Below are 20,287 nucleotides of genomic sequence, written 5' to 3' on the forward strand. Positions count from 1 at the left end.
TTCTTCATTTCCGAAAACACTCTATTTCCCTTCATTCCGTCTAACATGACCATCCTACTACCACCCCTTTATCACCCGCCTAACGATCTCTACTCCGTCGCAGTCTCCATCACCCCACTGCCAATCAAAATACTCCGCATCCATCTTTCCTGTCACCTCTGGATTTCTCCCAAAAATCCTCTTCGACTATACCAACGCCTTCTTTATGCCTAAACCAAGTTTTCGTTATGATTAAGCCCTGTCTCCTGCATAATTGCAATGCTCTCTCCCTGCGGTCATTCCTTGCTCAAATATACCTGAAAAAGGACTAAGTTCGTCGGTTCTGCTTTTACTTCTACGAGTAATATTGCCTCCTTTACTGGCTCTATGTTGACCACGCTTCTTCCTAACATTTATTAAATATTATTATGGCAATACCCTTGCTATTTCTCATCCTCTCCCCTGTAAACTACTCTATAACTATCACAAATCCGCGCTATCTTGACATTTCACCTTGGAAAGGCCTCCATATTTTCTTACATCTGTCGCTTTATATTTTTCTTTCCCCTCTCCTCAATATTGCCGTAACATTCCAAGTCCTTATTCGAACTATTTCATCTTCTCTTGTGCCTTCTTCCTTGCTGCTGCTGCTGTCCGTCCGTTTTCGCAAGAATTTCGTTAGATGACGATCACGGAATCCTTCCCCACTGGGCACGACATACGGCTAATTGGGACGAGTCCCGTTATTGCCAGGACTCATTCTCTCTATACTGTCCACCATAGAAGTCTTTGCAACCGCCTCACTCAGGAACAGATGCTGCGCGGGCACCTTTCGTCTGGCTCCTAGCCTTCGACCACTATGGCATGGGTGACCCTACCCGGAGCAAATATCATTGCTCACACCAGCACAGCTCTAGGGGTCACCGGAACGCACAAGCCCTCCCAACACATTCAAGTTTTAGTCCATGGGTAGGGATATGCGCCTAAAAGCGTACACATACGAGAATGCAATACTCGTATATGTATGTGCATATAAGTATAGTCACCGGGATGAAGATGCAACTGAATGCAAACTGGTCAATGGTCATTTCCGCGGGACAATCGCCTTTGTCAATGGAAGGAAGAAAACTAAGAGACAGGCGATGGATGAGAGGGGATAGCAAAGAAGGGAAGGTGGTGTTTTTGGAGTGACTCTGAGATGTTGAGTTTTAGCAGTTTGTCTGAGTGGGTAAGGTAGGCAATAATCGAAACGTTTTCTCGGTCATTGAAGGAAAAATTGTGGAGGAAGGCATGTTTGGGAGCTGGTGCAGAGGCTGGTGTGGTAAAAGGGTCACAAGAGACGTGGTGTTTGTTTGCTGCGGATGTTGAGGGGTGTAGTACATCACCCCAAGTAGAAATACCGACAGAGTTTGCAATTCAGTTGGTAAATTATGCTGCAGGAGGTAAATGAGGGATGGGAGAGAAAGGGTAAGTTGTGAAGGAAGGCAAGCAGCAATGGTGGAGTTGGGAAGGCTTTAAATGGTCCACTTGCAGTCCACTTTGATTGCAAGGTGTTCCGTGTGGATTGTGGGCACGGAGATTTTAGACCAGGCTGGTGTTGGTTTTCAAATTTTCAGAAAAGCTGGCGTGTCTTTTAAATGACATGGACGTTCATTTGGGCAATAATTTAGTTTTGGCTCCGTACTTGATCGGGAGGACAATGAGTCTTTGAGGGCAGATTTGAGGGGCAGATTTGAATGCCTGATAACTATGGAGTTCCATACGAAGAGGGTGCGCGGGTTACGCACCAATGCCCCCCTCCCCCTATTGGCGGAGGGGAAAGCATTCGCTGGTGCCAGAATTGGGTCTTTTTGATGGTTTTTGCGTGGCCGTGGTCTCTCAGGCTTCAAAAACATTTAGGCCGCCGTGCTGTTTGTCTCAAACACGGTGTGTGTGTCTGAGTCTTGAGTTTTTCGAAGACGTACAGAAGAGAGGATAAGAGACAAAGTGAGAAATTATTATGCTCCACCGCTAACGTTTAAAAATTACTAAATTTAGTAAAAAAACGATAAAAGAAGAAAGATTAAACGAAAATATTAAAGTATGATATGCGGCTTGAAACCTCACGTAATGTTTAACACGAGAACAAAATGAACTCAGGTACACAGTGCATAGATCTCATTACGGCAAAGTACCATTGTTTTTCACAAGCTCACCTTTAAATATACCTAATCGAGGATTGATTCTGATATTAACTTTCAAGGGATTTTGGTATTTTTCGCTTTTTTCTACTTTTTTTCTCGATATTTAAAATCCTTAAGAAATACCTCGTAGGCATCAATACTCAGTAATAAGATATTGACTCAGGCAGGTAAATTAGGGAAACTCATATATTTCACGACCAAATGCAGTACGATCAGTTTCATGGCATTTGTGGCTACCTCAGACACCAGTTTTGAAATAGCTCTCAATTTAAAATTAGAGAATATTGGGTTTAAACCAATATTAAAAAAGCAAATTCCCAAAATGTCTCATCGAAAAGTCCACACTTAAATCAATGTCTTCTCATAGTTCGACACATTTAGATCTCAAGGATCAGCTATGAAAAGAATGTGAAAATAAATTGATGTCATCAAAATTCTATAACCCATAATGATAATCTAAGAAACGTAATGTGCAGATGACGAACTATGAGTTTAAATTGCCGACTGATGAATGAGAGACGCAGCATTCCGGCTCAGGGTCGATACGGACGAGGTCAGGCCGGTATACCGCCGGAAACACTCCCCCTTAACTAGGCATTCCTGAAAGAAAACAAATGCGCCGTAGTGTTTGACAAAGATGAAGGCGGAGTCCAGAGCTATCGCTTTGAACTACTGACCGGAGGGCCCGGATTCAATTCCCGGGCAAGTCCCTATGGGCAACCTTAGCTCCACTCCAAGCTGTGTGATTTTTCGGTCCAGATCTTCCTGGGAAAGCACAGCCGGCCCAGGGAAAGGCAGTGGCTTCCCCTTATTGCCTTGATTTTCGAATTCCGCACGCCGAATAGGGCTTAGTACTGGGTGAACGACACCCGCATCACCTATTAAACCGACCTTAGGGTTGATAACTGCGTTTATGGTTTGTGGGCAGAGGCGTGCGCGTGGGCCTCTGATCCGATCCCCGCACCCTCTCTGCCGAGGGTTGTGGTATCGAGAGCAGAAGATGTCTCTTCCTCGCAATTGTAAATCGTCTGTTAAACACTCCTTCTGAAGTCCGATGATGCCGGGGAGGGCAGCGGGCGCACGATCACAAATCCAACAGCAATAGCCACCCTTACCCTTAAGGAGTCCCTAAGACCCTCAGGCCAGGAAGGCGCCTTCGCCGAGTGACTCCCCCTCCTCCTCCGGTGGCTATCAGTCGGTCGAATCCATTCAAATGACGAGGAAATAATTCCCCCTTCAAAAACCAATTTGCAGTCGCGGAACAGAGTACGCGTTAGATTCGCGAATTTCATGAGCAAGTACAAAGAAAGCGGGTGACGTACAGTGGCTGGGGAAATGTCCCCTGTAACTAAAACATAGGTGCAGCCCCAAGGAGTGTCCATGTGCGCGGATGAGAGCTTCGTTCGCCTTCCCTCGTGCACGCAAAATATCAATGGGGAACGAAATCGAACCCGATTCGGATCGATCCCTCGGTGATTGGTATCGCGCGGCACGTCCAAATTGCACGCGATTAAAGTTCAGCCGTCGTCAACATGGCGGCGTTTATATTCTGTTATTGAATGTGTGGTAGGAAAATTTTTTAAACGGTATATATATAGAGCTCTGTTTCGGGTCAAAAGTGTTTTTGTATGTTGAATGGCGTGCATTATATGTCGTGACAGTGCTATTTCAGCGTACGAGTTAGCTTTTGAGAAAATTATCGTCCAGAAAATTCGCATAATAGCGTTAGCTCCTTCTGTCTCTCGTATATTCTTTAAGATTGTTTGAAATTTCCCGGCAGTGAACTCTTATCTCACTTACTGATGTCGCTATTTTCAAGTTCATGCATCCAGTGGGTCCATCTTCCATAGAAATGAATGTTCCCTGAATACTTCCATAAACAATTTGCTTAAAAGAGAGACATGGTTAAACTTCACACGATCACGTCCACCCGTGCGTTTCGGCGCGGTTTCCGTTTCCGCGGGCGGATACGAGAGAAGTGGAGTGCCTCCTTCGGTCTGCATACACCTATGAACTATTAAGTACTCACTGAGATAATTGTCTTATGCTGTGTGTGTCCTTTACCCATGAATCATGAAATGATCTGTGTAGTAGGGTTCGATGTTCAAGTGGTCTAAAATCGGTTACAGGTCGACTAGTGTTCGAATGGTCAAATCGATTCACCAAATCGCCATCATCCATCGCTAAATATGTCCGCAAAGGGGCGGTAAAGGCGACTGCCTGTCAATACCGCCCACACGACGAAAGCCCGAACAATCCATAGCTCGTTTCCATGAAAGCACTCATTTGAAATGGTGAGGATATTGAGAGAGGAAAGAGACTTTCATGAATATCCGTTTTTATTTTTTTACTCTGCAAATTTTCATCCAGCCAGGAATAAACCTCACGCCATGTCCGTCGCGAGTCTATCAGTGCCATGGCGCGAAGAGCGTGTGCAGCCGAAAGTTTCCTGCAATCGCTCTGCCAACAGCGTATGCTTCAGACAAATGCGAGATACGAGTAAAGTAATGTAAACCACCTGGATTACCTTAGAGAGTACATGGATCAGGATTTTCAACGCAAATAACCATTAAATGGTCGTGTTTTTGGCTTAAGCGTACTCTCCACGTATAAAATGAAATTTTAAAAAGGTATAAATTGCAATCGGATGGCACAAAGATCGTGCCTTGTACGTGAAAAAGCCTAAAGCATACGGGTAAAACAGCGAAAAATGCGTCATTCACATTGCTGCACAGTACGGATGCTCCAGGAACCATTTTTCAAAAGCAACATATAAATTTATAATTACTGTAAAATAAAGGGATGAAACTTTCTAAATAACATTCTATTAAACCAGAGCTAGTGTTTTAACACATTTGCTATCATTGGAAGGTTATGTTTACGAGTAAATCTCTAGGGAAGACTTGAAACTTGAGAGGCAGAAAAGGCTTTCAGGAAAGGAGACCAGGCGGAGTGTCGAACGCCACCCACTGAAGCGGAAGTCGCTGGCACTTCAATCTCGTTCTAGGACCAAGTGAGAAAAATGGTAGCAGGAAATATGCTTCCTCCGTATTTTTTTGGAATAAGAATGAAATATTTTCCTAGAAAATCATTTTGAAAACTATTTTAGATCGACTAATCGACCGACGGACCGGTAGAACTTCTCAAATCCCCCATCCCCTGCCCCCACGTAAATGTCTCGGTGTGTTTTATTCCATGAGCAGATATGTATAAAATTGTGAAATTTAGGGAGTCCTCTTTACATTGTGAAATTTTAGGGAAAATTTATGATAAAAACTCTTAATGTTTCTATCGTGCGCGTAACTGCTCAGAGAGAAGGGCTCTTTTCAAATTTTGTTTTATTTTCCGTGACCTGTGATTCACAAAAGAGAAACGTACATTTATTCTGTGAAGAAGATTTAGTACGCATATAAATATTTTGCCACTTATGTTAATAACCCCTGTGAAAAAGAACACAGGGTACCTATTTTTTGAACAATCTCCGAGTAAAAGAGCTCTCTAAATGGGCGACGGTGCACTGCAAGTCCTGAAAATTCCTGTTTACCTTTTTTTATCCCTGCACCCTTAGGCAAACCGGGTAACGTTTCTGGATACATATCTGCGTACTGTATTTTTGTACATAGATATAGAGGTGATAGATTTTAGAACCTCATGTGTTGATAAAATAAAATGAGTGTATAGAATGTAAAGTTGTGTCCGTTTAAATGTGTATATATTTATGTATTGACACAGTTGTTTTCCAACTGATCCGTCTGATGCACCTGGGTGTTCTGACAAGTTGTTTATTTGGCCATCAATGTGTAGTGGCAGCACGGACCATTGCGGTACCCGCCGAGCTCTGGAGACTTAGTACGGCTTGGTTCCGCGTGGATGTGCTAGTATCGAGGGCTTCGTAGTGAATTTTCCTCGCAAAAGTTGGATTGTGTGCATGGCCAGCGAGACGAGAGGAGCTAAAATCGGAATTTTAAAAATCGTCGAGAATATCTCTTCGATTATGTAGAGACATATGATTCTGCTCAGTGAGATGTAAAATAAATTGTGTCCACAATTCGCTCTTATTTCTTTCCTCTAGAAGATTATGGTTTTTTTACAGTGCTCACGCAAATTATATTACCCAGCATTTAAATGGCACTCAATAGAATCCATCTGCTCATTGGTAAGTGAAATTATAATTCATCGGTAAGTAATATCTTTCAAATATTATTTTCTATTAACATTCTCCTGACTTTTTTAGGTTAGACAACAACAGATGTGACGGCAAAAATAAACACGAGGTAGTTTGCAGTGTTGCTCTATGGAAGCGGTCTGTGATTCAGTGAAACGATTGGCATTCCCACTTATAAACATTTCCACTTTATTGGCAACCGAGGCTCCGATGTATGTGTGTATGTAGTGTCATTATCAGCATGATTATTCTGAAATCTGAGGTCATACGTTACGTCGGTCGGACTTGATGTTTGTCCCACAGCCAAGTTACGGCCTACTGCGACTCTTGAGGATCGGGGGCCGTACAGTTTCATTTAAGTCCCATGAGAAATATTTCCAGCCAAGTTCGCCGAAGTTACTAGCGTCACCATTGCTGACAGAACAGCCCGGCAATTGTTGAAATTAAATAAACAGAAAAAAAATCAGGCAGCACGGAAGAGGCAGGCAGAAAATCCAGAGTTTAAAATACCAACGGACTGAATATAAATAAAAATGGGGAGAATCCGCTTATTATTATGTCGATAATATTATAGTGCACCAGTTTTCGTTTTATTTCAGATTCCCGAGATATTGCTGGGAGTTATGTATTAAAGCTTATTTAAACATTTTAGCGGCGTTTGCGGTCATCTAAGCAATTCCATCTTTTTCACAGAAACTGCCAAAAGAGCTACTAGGGTGAACCAAATCAGTCAGATCGATTTGATGCGTAATCATTACATTCACATCTGCAGAATCCCCACAAGCCGCCGCAAGGACTTGGGACAGGTCCCCAACCATGCATGCACGATCCCAACCTTGTCACCTCTATCATTAGCATGGGCATAACGGTTTCGACGATTTTATAGTTGGCTACGATAATGCCACAGAAGCCGTGGTGAGAATTAGAGGAGCATTTTCGAGGCAAAATTCGTTGTTATTTTCACTGTCGTCTCTCTTGGAACGTTTGGTGTAGCCCAGGATATGAATGATTAGACCTTTAATAATCCCTGCATCTTTGTTGGAATAAAATCCATTCGATGACTTTTTGTGTCCCCTGTTGCTGTCTATGAATTTCTCCCGAAGGAGGCCTCGAAGGTTGTATTGTTAAATATCATTTCACATTGTTCAAAAAATTCGAGCAATCAATCTCCTCTGGTATTCATCATTGACAAGAGGATGGAGAGAATGACGTATGATTACTTAGAGGATGGTCAGCCTGGGTCCAGAAAGGGGAGAGGCCCGCGTGATGCCATTGCAATAATGAGGTCACTAATGGGGAGGAACATAGAATACAATCAGCATGAATTTGTACGTCTCAGACAACTCAAGTGTGCGTGGCGGACAGAGAGACGGGATGGGCAGAGCTAGGCAAATGAGTGAGCCTGGGGTACCCTCTGTTGCCTGTTCTTTTCCGTACACACGATATGCTTAGTCAATGGTAAGAGAGATGCATGGGGAAGGCTAGAGGCAGGAATTCAAGTAGATGAAAAATCCATAACATTTGTAACATTTGCGAATGATCAAGCTTTTGTAAGCCTGTAAAGCCAAGGGCTTACAGCCATTGATGTGCCCTTAGACTATCAATACGATGGATATGTGGTGAGAATCAAAGTAAACAAAAGAAACTAAAGCTAAACGTTGGCATTGGAGCGCAGAAACTAGAGCAGTTAGAATTAGAGGGAGAGTAGAGGTAGAACTGTTAATTTATCTTTTTTGGGTGTTTTGGACCCTAATGGAGAAAGAAGTAAGGACATGAGGAGAAGAGCTGTATTAGGCAAAAAAGCTATCACAATGAGGAGAGAAATGAAGGAAGGGACATTAGGTAAGATCGTTAAGAAAAGTCTCCTTAAAACTTTGATATGGAGCGTTGTTATGTACGGCGCGGAGAAATGGTCGTAGAAGCAGGACGATCGGCGTATATCGGAGGTTTTTGAAATGTGAGTGTGGAGAAGGATGGAGAAAGTGAAGTGGACAGAAAGGAAAATAAACGACGTCTATTAGCCGTTGGCGGAATTAGGCTCGCCGCTCGGCCTAGCGACACGTACCTTCTTAGTGGCCCGCTACTTCGGAAAGAGGCCAGGTGGACTAGGCTTTCCCCACATTCCTTCCTCCCGTAAACTCCGTCCCTTCTTTTACCTTCCTTTCTCGAATTCCCTTGACTTCCCATGCAGTGAATTGGAGCGTATTTAGCAGCTTTTTCTAACCAGGGACTGAACTGTGGATGACGAGAATATTTTAGCTGGGGCGTATCCGTCATTACGCGACAAATCAAATGCTGCGTATTACTCACTGACCAACAACATTATGCAGCCTTGGTGAGGGTTTAATATCCTAAGATATTAAATAAATCCCATGCTGTCTATCTATGTTCTTTGGCAAACGGCAAGTTTAACTGAAATTTACCCTAAGGACTTCTAACAAAGGTTGCCGGCAAACAATTCATTTTTAGGTTTCCGGATGTTTACCGAATTTGATCGGCATGCATAAATAGGTAGGAGAAAAAATATTACGCTTTAATTAATTCTGAGAATATATATTTAAAAACTTAGAGGAGATGTGAATTTGGCATTTTCCCGTAATAAATGTAATGAAAAAATATCTTAGCACGATAGACAATGCTTCATTTTCAATGGAGAAATGAAAGCCGAGGACATACAGCAAGTCTCAGGTGTACTTAGTGGAAATATTTCATCTTGGGGGCGTTTGATGGAGTGACAAAACTACAATTTCCACTTAATGCATATTTTAAAAAACCATGGGTCTGCGGCAAGGTTACATCTTCAAGCAATTACAAGAAATTATATAGGTATATGCAAGGCAGGTGGGGAACAGAAAGGGAGCTTGGTTAATTCATTTATCGAAGAATTAGTCACAAGAAAGAAAAGATTAAATGCAATAAAGTGAATGAAAGAAGTATTCACAGGATGTACTATGAAGATGATGTAACAATAATCGCAGACTGAAGAGGACATGAATTAGATGATTTAAATTTTGCCCAAAGACTTCGAAGAGTTTAAATTGAAAATCAACAAGAAAAAGATCAAAACAGTGAGAATATGAAAAAGATAAGACATTGCCAGAAGCGACAATAAAAATAGACCTCACTACCTCGGTTCCATTTGAAAATGTTTTCTTCCAAAAGAGTATTATCAACAACAAAAATACGCATGAGACCGAAATCAAGAGAAGAATGCCCTCGACCAAACAAACGTTTCAAAACAAGAACTTGTCAGTTATTAAGCATATAAGGATAGAGACTAAAATTAAAATTCAGCCAAGGATTTGTTTTGAGCGTATTCTTGAGAGTATTGAGACATGGACAACCGTGAAAATAATAAGAAACAAGCTGGAAGCAATCACAAGGTGGATTTGGAAGAATATAACCAAAAAAAGCTGAGTAGAAAGAGAAGGTAATGAAAACGCGATAGAGGAAGTGATGTACGAGGGTGATTCGAAAAGTAAGGTCTTCTATTTTTATCATGAAAAATCAAATTTATTCTCAACTTTGAGTACATCGTCGGAAATGTTGAGCATTTAGCTATTCTACGAGCATAGTCACAGTCATAGTCATAGCTATTCTCGTACATAGTCACCTTGAGGATCAATCACTTGTTACATCCTTGTATACAGCTTCTTAATACCGGCGTCGTACCTTTCTGATTTTTCATGAAAAAAATAGAGGACCTTATTTTTCGAATCGTCCTCGAATATATATATGTATATATATATATATATATATATATATATATATATATATATATATATATATATATATATATATATATATATATATATATATATATATATATATATATATATATATATATATATATATATATAATAGACTGGAGGGAAAGGACGCTAATCCGCAACCTGTACATGTCTCAGACTGCTCAGGTGCGGGTGGGGAGCGGGGAGTCCGGATGGGCAGTGTTAGGAAGAGGTGTAAGCAGGGTTGCCCATTTCACCGTTGCAGTTCAACCTGTATGCAGAGGAAATGATTAAAGAGACATGGGAAGAACTCGAGGTAGGAATGAAAGCCGGCGGGGAATTCGTAAAATCAGTTAGGTTTGCTGATGACCAAGCTTTAGTTTGTCAGTCAGCCAAGGGGCTGCAAGCATTGCTTAGTGAATTGGAAATTCAGTGCGACAGGTATGGGATGAGAATCAATATTAATAAAACAAAGGTTATGCGATTTTCTAGAAAGAAAAAGGCCAAGCTTAACATTAAAATAGGAGGGCAAAAACTAGAGCAGGTAGAACAGTTAACGTATCTCGGTAGTGTTTTGGACCAACACGGTCAAAGTAGTAAGGACGTAAGGAGAAGAATTGCGCTAGGCAAAGAGGTTTTCACAAGAAGGAGGGAGTTGATGACGGGGACGTTGAGTAAGTATGTTAAGAAAATACTCTTAAAAACTTTGATATGGAGCGTCGCTATGTACGGCGCGGAAACGTGGTCATTGAAGCAGGAGGATAGACGTAGACTGGAGGCTTTTGAAATGTGGGTGTGGAGAAGAATGGAGAAGGTGTAATGGACAGAGAAGAAAACAAATAAGGAAGTACTTGGTATGGTGGGCGAAGAGAGGGGTTTGTTGGGAGAAATCCACACACGCACACACACTCGTCTATGTACAGGGGCCCCTGTATATATATATTTATACACACACAAAAATATTTCACACGAAAACCCGCCACATGGTGAACACATAATTATTCTCATGGATACAGAGGTGAGGAAAAGGGATAGGAACACATTTAAAGGCTGCGCAAAGGCTTGTGATATGCTTCCCCACAATTCCTGTGTATTTACTTTTTGTGTTCCTATCCCTATAGCGCTTCGCTCGTCAGGCAGCACCACATGCACGAGCATATCCCGGTGCACAACATCTGCATTCAATCATAAGGCATTTTCAATGTCCATGCCTATGCCTTTTGTGGTGTCTAAACCAAGTGTCCGTTATGCTTAAGCCCATATCTCCTATAGGACTCAATTGCTTTCTCCCCGCATTCATTCCTCGTACCTAAACCGTAATCCCCCGCCTCAACACCATCTCTATCTTCACCTACAGTCACATTCCAATCCCCCTTCACTATCAAATGTTTCCCTGAAGGAACACACCCGATTATATCCTCGAACTGATCAAATATCCTATCGACTTCTTCCTATTATTATTGCTTGGTGGCAGGAATACCTAAAAAATACGGATAGCAACGAGGACGCCGTCCGCGCCCAAGCATCTTCAAATATCCTCCCCAGTGGACATTTATATGGGCTATGGCGTCAGGGGTTCATCGAAACGTCATTTGCACCAAATCAATTGCCATTTGGGCACTCCTTTTTTAAATCGCTTCCTATATGAACATAAATGTTGGTTGTTAACTGTAAACTTATTAAAAATCTCTACATTTGCATTGTAAATTCGTTTTTTTCTCCTTTGGGATAATACAGCTTTTCTGCCAATAAATGTGCGTAGAAATACGATTTAAATAATCGCCAACCATGGCTCTCCTCGACTAGCGTCGGGGTTGCCAGGAGTCCTGGTGGGTACGCGGCCTAGGCCGACGAGCGGGAGTGCACCGCCTGCCACTCGCCGATTGTCACCCGTCCGCACGTGACCTTGGTGCTCACGGAGGACTTCCGTATCGGGCCATTCGCCGCGCCGTAGACGAGAAGTCCACATGGGATGTTGATGAGGAATGGAGGTTGTTGGAGGGGAAGGGGAGTGTGCCAAGCCCCCCCCCCGCCCCAGGGTCTCGCCCCCACCCACCCACAGGAGCGCGTGAGAGAGGGTCTCGCCGCCGCATCAGGATGCCACAGGAAGCTACGGAGCGGGGGGCGGGCTCCGCTGAAACTCTGACCTTGGTGGCTGGCTGGCTGGAAAGCGGAGAGGGGGGGAAGAGTGCGGGGGGAGGGGGGCCTGGCCCTCGTCTGCGGTTACTGTCCGCTTAGTCGAGCGAGGGAAGGAAGTGTCAGGGGCCCAGAGGAAAGGCGTCCATTTCTTTATTCGCTTCGTCGCGAAGGAGGGACTAGGCTTATATTAAAAGCAGATCTCGACACACCGGAAGGTTGATCTATCTCTGAGGTGGGCAATCGCGCCCTTTGACACGAGTGATTCTTTCTCGAGGAAAGAGAGGGAGTGAGCGCGCACGTGTCTGTTGGTGTGTGTGTTTGTGGGCGGAGACGGCTTTCGACAGTTCTTTGTTTCATTGTTGACTCCCTTTTCCCGCCACGTGCGCGTCGGTCGCCCGGAATATCCCGTGGGTGCATGCGTGTGTCCAGAGGAGATGGCGCTGCCGCCCCCGCTTGTCAGCCGCCCTTCTTCTGGACCCCTGAGGGGAGATGTGCGACCAGGGGGCGGCGGGGGCCGGACTCAGGGCGCAGGTGAGTGGTAAGGGGGGAGCGGGGGGAAGGTTGTGGGCGGGGGGAAATGGGCGGGGGGAGTGGTCCCGGTGACCACTGCTCTGCTCAGCCGCGGCACCTGTAGCATTCGGGGTCTCTCAAATCATGCAGCGCCAATTAACGCCCGAGCGTTTGTTCGCACGAACTTCGATTTAAACACAATTAGCTATCTCTCTCTCTCTCTCGGAGCGAGAGACTTGTTCTGTATTTGTTAATCACTGTTGAAATTTATCTCTTTTGAGGTTTTCTTGGCGATCAATGTCTTATTTCAAACACACACCCCAGTCGGGCGTCTTGAAGGGTGGGATGCCGACGAAGATCGCGTTCCCACTTGTCGGATGCGAGATCAAATCATTATAGTCCGTGGGAAACACCGGAGTATTTGAACTTGTCGCGAAATCTTTGAAGGCCCTCAGTGAGGAGCGCATGCGCGGAGCAATGCGCAGAGTCAATGCGCACGGCCCACGCTCGCCCGTAGACCCGTGGGGTGCGGCGGTCGGCTCTTGCCCCCAAGACGCCCCCGGAGCTTCGTTGGGAGGCGCGCCAGCCGTTCGTTATGGAATCGCGGACGGACAGTAGACCGGAGTTCATGTTTCAGTTTCCTCCGCGCGAGCATTGGAGCCCCGCCGGTCGTCGGTGTTGGCAATAGGGGCGGAAGATTCGTTCAATAGTCGCGGATGCCACCGCAGCTTTGTTTAACATCCTTACTCAAAGGCTCTATCATCAATTCCCTCCTCCTTGAGAAAGCTTCTTTCCCGAAGACAAATATTCTGCCTATACTTCTCCTACTACTTCGACCATTTTATTCAAAAACACTACTAAGTAGCAATAGTTGTTAGGGGCGGCGACCGACATCTAAGATTATTAGCGCCAATAAGGATGGGTGGAAACGGATGAAGGGTAAAAAGAAACCCGATGTCGTCATTAGCCTACTCTTAACGAAAGGCGCCAAGGGATCAGCAGTTTATTAGTCCCATCCGACGGACGCCAAACGCTTCTGAGATATGTAAACTGTTTCAAAGTTTATAGTTCGTTAGCACTTATTTGAATACTTAACTTCGCCTTCTTCTTTCTCGAAAATCGCATAACCTTCGTTTTGCTTGTATTTTTTCTCATCCCGTGCCTATCACACTGGCCTTCCTATACACTCCGCAACGCTTGCCACCTCTTGGCAGACTGGCAAAATAAATTTTGATCATCAACAAATCAAAAATGATTTCATGAATACCCCACCGACTTTTATTATGTCGCCATTTCTTTCCAATCCTCATTTTACCGTTTCTTTCAGGACGACGCGTTTAATTCCCCAGAGTGAAACGTTAATTTCAGGAATCATTAGTAGAAGGTTCACAAATATGGCACATCAGTGCTCAGCCTATGATCAGTTTGGGGTTAGAGAGGGACGGGGGACGCGAGATGCCATTAAAGAGGTAAGAACATTAGAAGAAAGGAGCATCGTGTATAAGCAGTATGCGTCTGTTTGTTTCTCCGATATTGGGAGGTGTTCGACCTTGTCGAGTGGGAAAAATTAACAGAGACACACCTGTACACATTGCGAAAGCTGTGAGTTGATTGGAGGGATAAGTGACTCATCCGAAACTTATGCATGAATCAGACGTAAAAAGGTGGCGAGGAGGGAGGATCGGGACGTGAAGTGATCTGCCAGGGAGTTAAGCCTACAAGAATACTTGTATTTGCCCGTTAAAAAAGATACTTTCCAACATACGATTAAATGATGAGAAAATTTCGAGGGTTGCGTGGGATAAGCTGGAGCTTGGAATGGAAATTGGCGGCGAGACGATTGACAGTGATTGACGGAACCATGCGAGATGTATGGGACGAGGATTAACCGCAAGAAAAAAAAGGCAAGGAATTTTCCTGGATTAGGAAAGCTAAGTGCAATACTGAGCCGGAGGCAATAAGCTATAGCAATTGCAGTAATTCAAGTGTTTGGGCACCATTTCAGAAGAAACAGGGCATTGTAATGGGGGCATTAGGAGAATTTTTTTGTGAAAAAGGTATTTAACAAGAAGCCAAGCGATGTCGAGTACTCAAGGTACAGTGCCTGTCCCAAAAATAAGTAGAATGATTTTTTTGCCACCAATGCAGGTGGCTGGAGTGGGGTGATTTGTTGTGGGAAAGGTAATGGGAGATCTTGGAAAAGCAACGCGACCCATGCCAGGTAACTGTCAGCATTTACAGTTTGCGGATTGCTGCTAGACTGGACCCCTTTTCGAAGGTCACGTCACAAATTCACGATACCACTCTCCATGGAGCGATGGTATGCGATAAAATTGTGCATTAAGCTGGGAAAATTTATTTCGGAGACCATGGCCATGGTTAAGGATTCTTATGGAGATGGAGAAATACGACAAGTGATGGTTTTCTGCTTCCACAGGATATTCTGGGAGGATAACGAGTAGGTACACGATGAGGAATGCCCTGGACATCCATCAATAATACAGCGTGATGAAAATGTGCAAAAAGTGAGACACATGGTAAATTTTGATTGACCCCCAAGGGTCAGGATGTAATCAGAAGAGTACAATATTCAGAAAACCACAACTGACGGAGGCATTGGCATTGATGTGTGGATACCAGTAGGAAGGGTGCTCTTATTAAGAATTTTAGTAATTTGTGCTTAGATCTGTGATACAGTTTTCCCCCCAGATTTATTTTACTTATTTTTGGGCAGACCTTGTGTAGATGTGACGTGAAGATGACTAAATATGAAGAGGACACGCGCCAAGGATTTAATAAGAGTGGGCGAATAGAGAAAGATGCCAAGGGGGAGTTGAAAAAGGCGGAGAACGTGAGTGTTGGAAATATTGAGAGGTAGCGGGACGTTGAAGGCCGTGACAGAAGGTAGAATGTTGGGAAAGTTGGGTGGATGAAGGAAGAGAACAAGAAGCCTTTCTGAGGTAGGCAGAAGTTACGAAGAAAGCACTAATATCGAGCTGAGAAAGAGGAGATCCTCGAAATTCTTAGTAGTAAATTGTCATTAGGGACCGTCCGAAAGCTATCGTTTAATAATCAGAACATCTTAAATGAATATAGTATGCTTTATATTCATTTCAGATTGAAGAATATTGTATTTCATTTGACATGTCCTCATAATATGAATTCCTCCCGCATCGTTGCATCTACTTCCCTAAAGTTGTCCGAGGTTCTTCCGGATAAATCAAAAACTTAAGACATCTAATTGAAACTTTTGGCAAAAGTTATATCCGCTGTACCAACGGAAATGCAATAGGAATATAATGTATTCCTGCGAAACACCATCAACGTTTTTAACGTGGACACCGGAAGCTCGCGTAGAAAATGGGTTTTTTAAATTCACTTGAAAGTAAGCACTGAATTTTCTAGTAATAGAAGCTTTTTCTCTTTATTTTTTTTGTTGGTTACATTCCTTCGTTTATATTTTTCAAAAAATTTAATTATTTTGATCCGATGTTCTTTGAAATACCCTTTGGTGCAGAGAAAAAAATGAGACGCGCTTTTCCGCATCCTTTGTCAGGGCTCCCCCCTCTGGCTAAAACTCGAATACTCACCGTTTGCGAGATGTTCACATACTTAACGTGAATGCAGTGTGCAGAGGATCCAAATCATTCTTCCCATCGGCGAATCTATGAATCTGCTACGAATTTTGGGCGCTGTTTTTTAAGGACCGTTCCACCGAACACATTATTTTCGTGGCTTTCCGAGTGTGTAACGTTTTTTTCTGAAATCCCAGTTTTTATCCCTTCACCGGGTGACCAGATTAGTGTTGCAGTAGAGAGTTCACTGTAAAAATTGACCAGCGGAACGGTTCCGCAAACCACCCTCCCTGGCCCGGCATCCTGGTACCTGACACCCCCCGCAACACGTCCTTCCCGTAGCTTGCGGGGTATTATGCAGACCTAGATGGATGAAGATATCCTACAATTGGCATTGCATGCACATGGCCTCGACTCCAGCGCTGTGACCTCTGCGAATTGGAAGCATGCGCGTCCTCTGTGACGGACGACCCTCTAAAGGGCACGGGCACTGATTCTCTCTCCTCTCGCCAGGAGGCGCGCAACTCAGCGCAGATGGGAGCAGCGAGGAGTCATCGGACCCCGGCGAAGAGGAGGAAGAGACCCTGCTGCAGGTAAGTACACCACCCCCTCCTCCTCGGCCAAGGGCCTCGGGTCGCATGCATCTCGGTTGCACTCCCATGAGTCACTCCTCTATAAGAGGGCTGTGCGTTTCCTCGCGGCGATTTTCTTTTGCATAAACTGGTCTCCAAAGGTAACCTAATTTCAAAATTGGTTTATAATGAAATGACGTAATGTGAGAGAAGTTTACAATACAAATCACCCGCCCTAATGTCTTGGTGCCGAAGTTAGTATTAACTGTATGGACCATCGCCATGCAGCATATGCTCATCACGGGGTGATTCGAGACCCCGTGATCAGGTAAACACTGACTAATATCGATCTGCACGTGTGCACCCGCCATCATACACTTTTGAAGCACACTGATGAACATTTCTCGGCCACATTGTATCCTGTTTCCTGACCCCCATGACCCTCATATCCATTCTCGTGGGCCCCAGCTGGGCAACACTCAACGTAAGCTGGAAAACCTGTCAAAGACCTGTCGGTCCATTATTTATAATTTCTTGTGAACAAATATGAAGAAGAGGTAATTTAGTTCGAAGTTTTGGTAAGCATGTGTATCTTACAGATCAACGGAAGGTATATTCTCCCGAATGTCGACTCCGCTGTCAGCTCCTTGGTTTCGCCAAGCACTCATTCGACCGGTGTCAGTTCGACGTCCCGCGAGGGGGGAGTGAGGTGCGTGGAGGAGTTAACGTCAGGTCAAAGTTAGTAATTGGCTGGCAGCATTAGGAAAGCAGACACAAAAATGAAGTCGAGTTCACCGAATTTAAGTCTATGCTGAACTTCCGTCGACAGTTAGTGGTGAATTATTGCATAGCCAAGTGAATGTTCACCTGAAGAAGGGCGTGTAATTGCGGAAACGGGGGTGCGTGGGGCTGGGGGTGGGGGGCAAGAAGGAAGGGAGGGAGATTGGTTGGCTGGTCATTGCCGAAACATGCGTGAGGGCGGGCTACGCCGGAGGCCGCCGAAGCGTAGTCGCTCGACCATTATGAACAACCGTTCGAGGAAATATTTGTAAAGCGCACAAAACTGATAAGCATAGATTCTTAAACTGTTGATGACCACTTTCTTTGCGTAAATAGCCTGAGGAGTGAATTGTGTTCACCTTTCGCTAGTATACGTACGTGAGCCAAGTATGACCCCACCTTTGCATTGAGGACATTCATTACTCGATTGTTCTCCTGAATGATGGTATAAATACTAAATTCTAATTAAGACACTCTTATTTCACATTCAACACCTTTCAAAGCCTCCAATCTACGCTTATTCTCCTGCCTCAACGACCAGGTTTTCAAGCCATTCATAGCTACGACCAATGTTAAAGTTTTCACTAGTGTTTTCTTAATAATTTTACTTAGGGAGCCCGTCATAATTTCCCTTTTATTTGCAAAAGCTTCTTTACCCGACTCAGTTCTTCTTTTAATGTCCTTTCTACTTAATGTTCCCATGATAGGTTTAATTTCAGTGTAGCACCCAAGTGTTTGACCTTTTCTGAGAGAGTTGATTTGCACCCATCCATTACGTATGTTGCGTCTTCTTTATCTTTTATCTTATTCCAAAACTTCAGTGCTGTATATTTTCTGATTTATAATTCCAACACGTGTATTCCGTCTGCCACTCAGAAGTATTTAGAGAGTAGCACGCTATCTACCTGCATCATTATTTATTTCTTTTTAAATCACTCTCTGCCAAAAATATAATATTGCTGCTAAAATGAGACCTTAGGTCGCTGGTGTACATGAAGAAGATTTAGGGGTCCAATAACTCTTCCCTGCGGCACTCCTAAAGTTATGCCTCCTTCAAATGAACTCAGCCCATAGACGACCTTTTTTGTTGGCGGTTAAATACTAAGTCCTTAATCCAGTTGGTCACTTCTTGTTAACGTCATAATACGTATCTTAGTTTGTGTATCAGTATCTCATGTTGGACCTTGTCGAAGGCTTTCTTGAATTCTAAAGATACCGCAACCACTAATGAATTCCCTTACCGCGATTTCCGGATACGATAAATTAGAACGAGTGGTGCTTACCCTAAACCCTTAGCTGGTTATGAGAGAGTGTGGTCCTACTTTCGAGAAAGGCCATTATATTCCTAACAATTATATGTTCCAAATTTTTATCGAATAACGATGAAAAGAAATTGGTCAATAATGACCGCGATCTTTCCTATCGTCGTCTTTGTAGGGAAGGGGGTGTTTATGTCAGGTAGCTTCCACTCGCGAGGTATTGAACCTTAATCTAGCGACTTGTGAAAAATTATTGTTGAATATACCACGAAGTCTTCCTAAGTTCTTCCAGTATTCTAGCTCGGATTTCTTCCGCTATTATTATCTTTTATTTTTATATTTCAAATCTGTATTCCTATTTCTTCCGGGAATAATAACATGCCCCTCAAGAAAACTTCAGCCGTGTAAGAGATTTTGTTTTCTTTCCACCGCCAAGTTGAAGACGATCTAAAAAATAATTATTTTAGAAGTTTAGTATTTTTAGTACCCAGCAAGCCACCGATAGGGTGTGTGGTAGGGGATAAATACACACCTGACCAATTTTGAACCGAATATTTTTACCCCTACCGCGGTCGGACAACGTTTTTCTGATCCCATATCGTTTCGAAAAATGCCATCTTAAATTTATCTGTTCTTCACTTGATCTCTTTTATTTTATTTTTATTTTCAACATCACTAATACAGGCACATCCTTCCAATTATGCAAGAGATTTAATCTGTGATTTAGCCTTTGCTTCGTGAGCGATTTATAGCCTAACTCCTCAAATAGCTTTGATTCGCTACTAAGTTTATCTTAACAATGTTTTAGAAATCAAGCTCCTCTGCGCTGCACGTGATCCCATTCGGCAATCAACTCAACTTGATAAAGATCCTGCATACCAGGATCATATTCCATATGAGGCGTAACCAGCGAAAAATAACAATTCTCTGTTATCTTTTCGTCACATTTACCCAGTAATCTTGAAATAAATCCTATTTTTTTGTTCTCTTCTCCTTACAATATACGCACGTGAATTTGTTTCGCCCGGGAGAGGTCGTGAGTGAGGGCAACGCTTTAGTATTTGATCGAGTGTACACATTCCATTTCGGTGATTCTGATGCATTAGCCGTTCCGGAGGAAATTTCTCTTTTTCCAAAAATTCATCACAACGCACATCTTAAAGTTTTATTTAAATAAAATACCAGTGAAACCCCATGAAAAGTAATGAACTGTAACTGTAGTTTATCCAAAGAGTTACTTCTTGGGTACTCGTAAAAAAGCATCAGAACTTCCAACTTACGAATGTGAATGTTTTGAAACTGGACCGACCATAAATTCATTTATTTACGCACCCTGCAAGCTGCCGTTAGGGTGTGTGGCAGGGAGTGAATACACACCAGAACAATTTTTACCC

At 43.4% G+C, this 20,287-nt stretch overlaps 1 protein-coding gene across 1 annotated transcript in view; it reads left to right on the plus strand.

Moving 5' to 3' along the window:
• Window positions 1-12,295: 12,295 nt before the first annotated feature.
• Window positions 12,296-20,287, plus strand: part of LOC139692589 (scoloptoxin SSD14-like) — a 79,358-nt gene continuing 71,366 nt past the window's right edge. The window contains exons 1-2 of the mRNA XM_071590855.1: window positions 12,296-12,728; window positions 16,796-16,875. Coding sequence (XP_071446956.1) covers window positions 12,632-12,728; window positions 16,796-16,875 — 177 coding nt within the window. The 5' untranslated portion in view covers window positions 12,296-12,631. The remainder of the gene's footprint in view (window positions 12,729-16,795; window positions 16,876-20,287) is intronic.

This window comes from Hetaerina americana, unplaced genomic scaffold, assembly GCF_022747635.1.
Source record: "Hetaerina americana unplaced genomic scaffold, ioHetAmer1.1.p SCAF_4, whole genome shotgun sequence".
In the NCBI taxonomy this organism is placed as follows: Eukaryota; Metazoa; Arthropoda; class Insecta; order Odonata; family Calopterygidae; genus Hetaerina; species Hetaerina americana.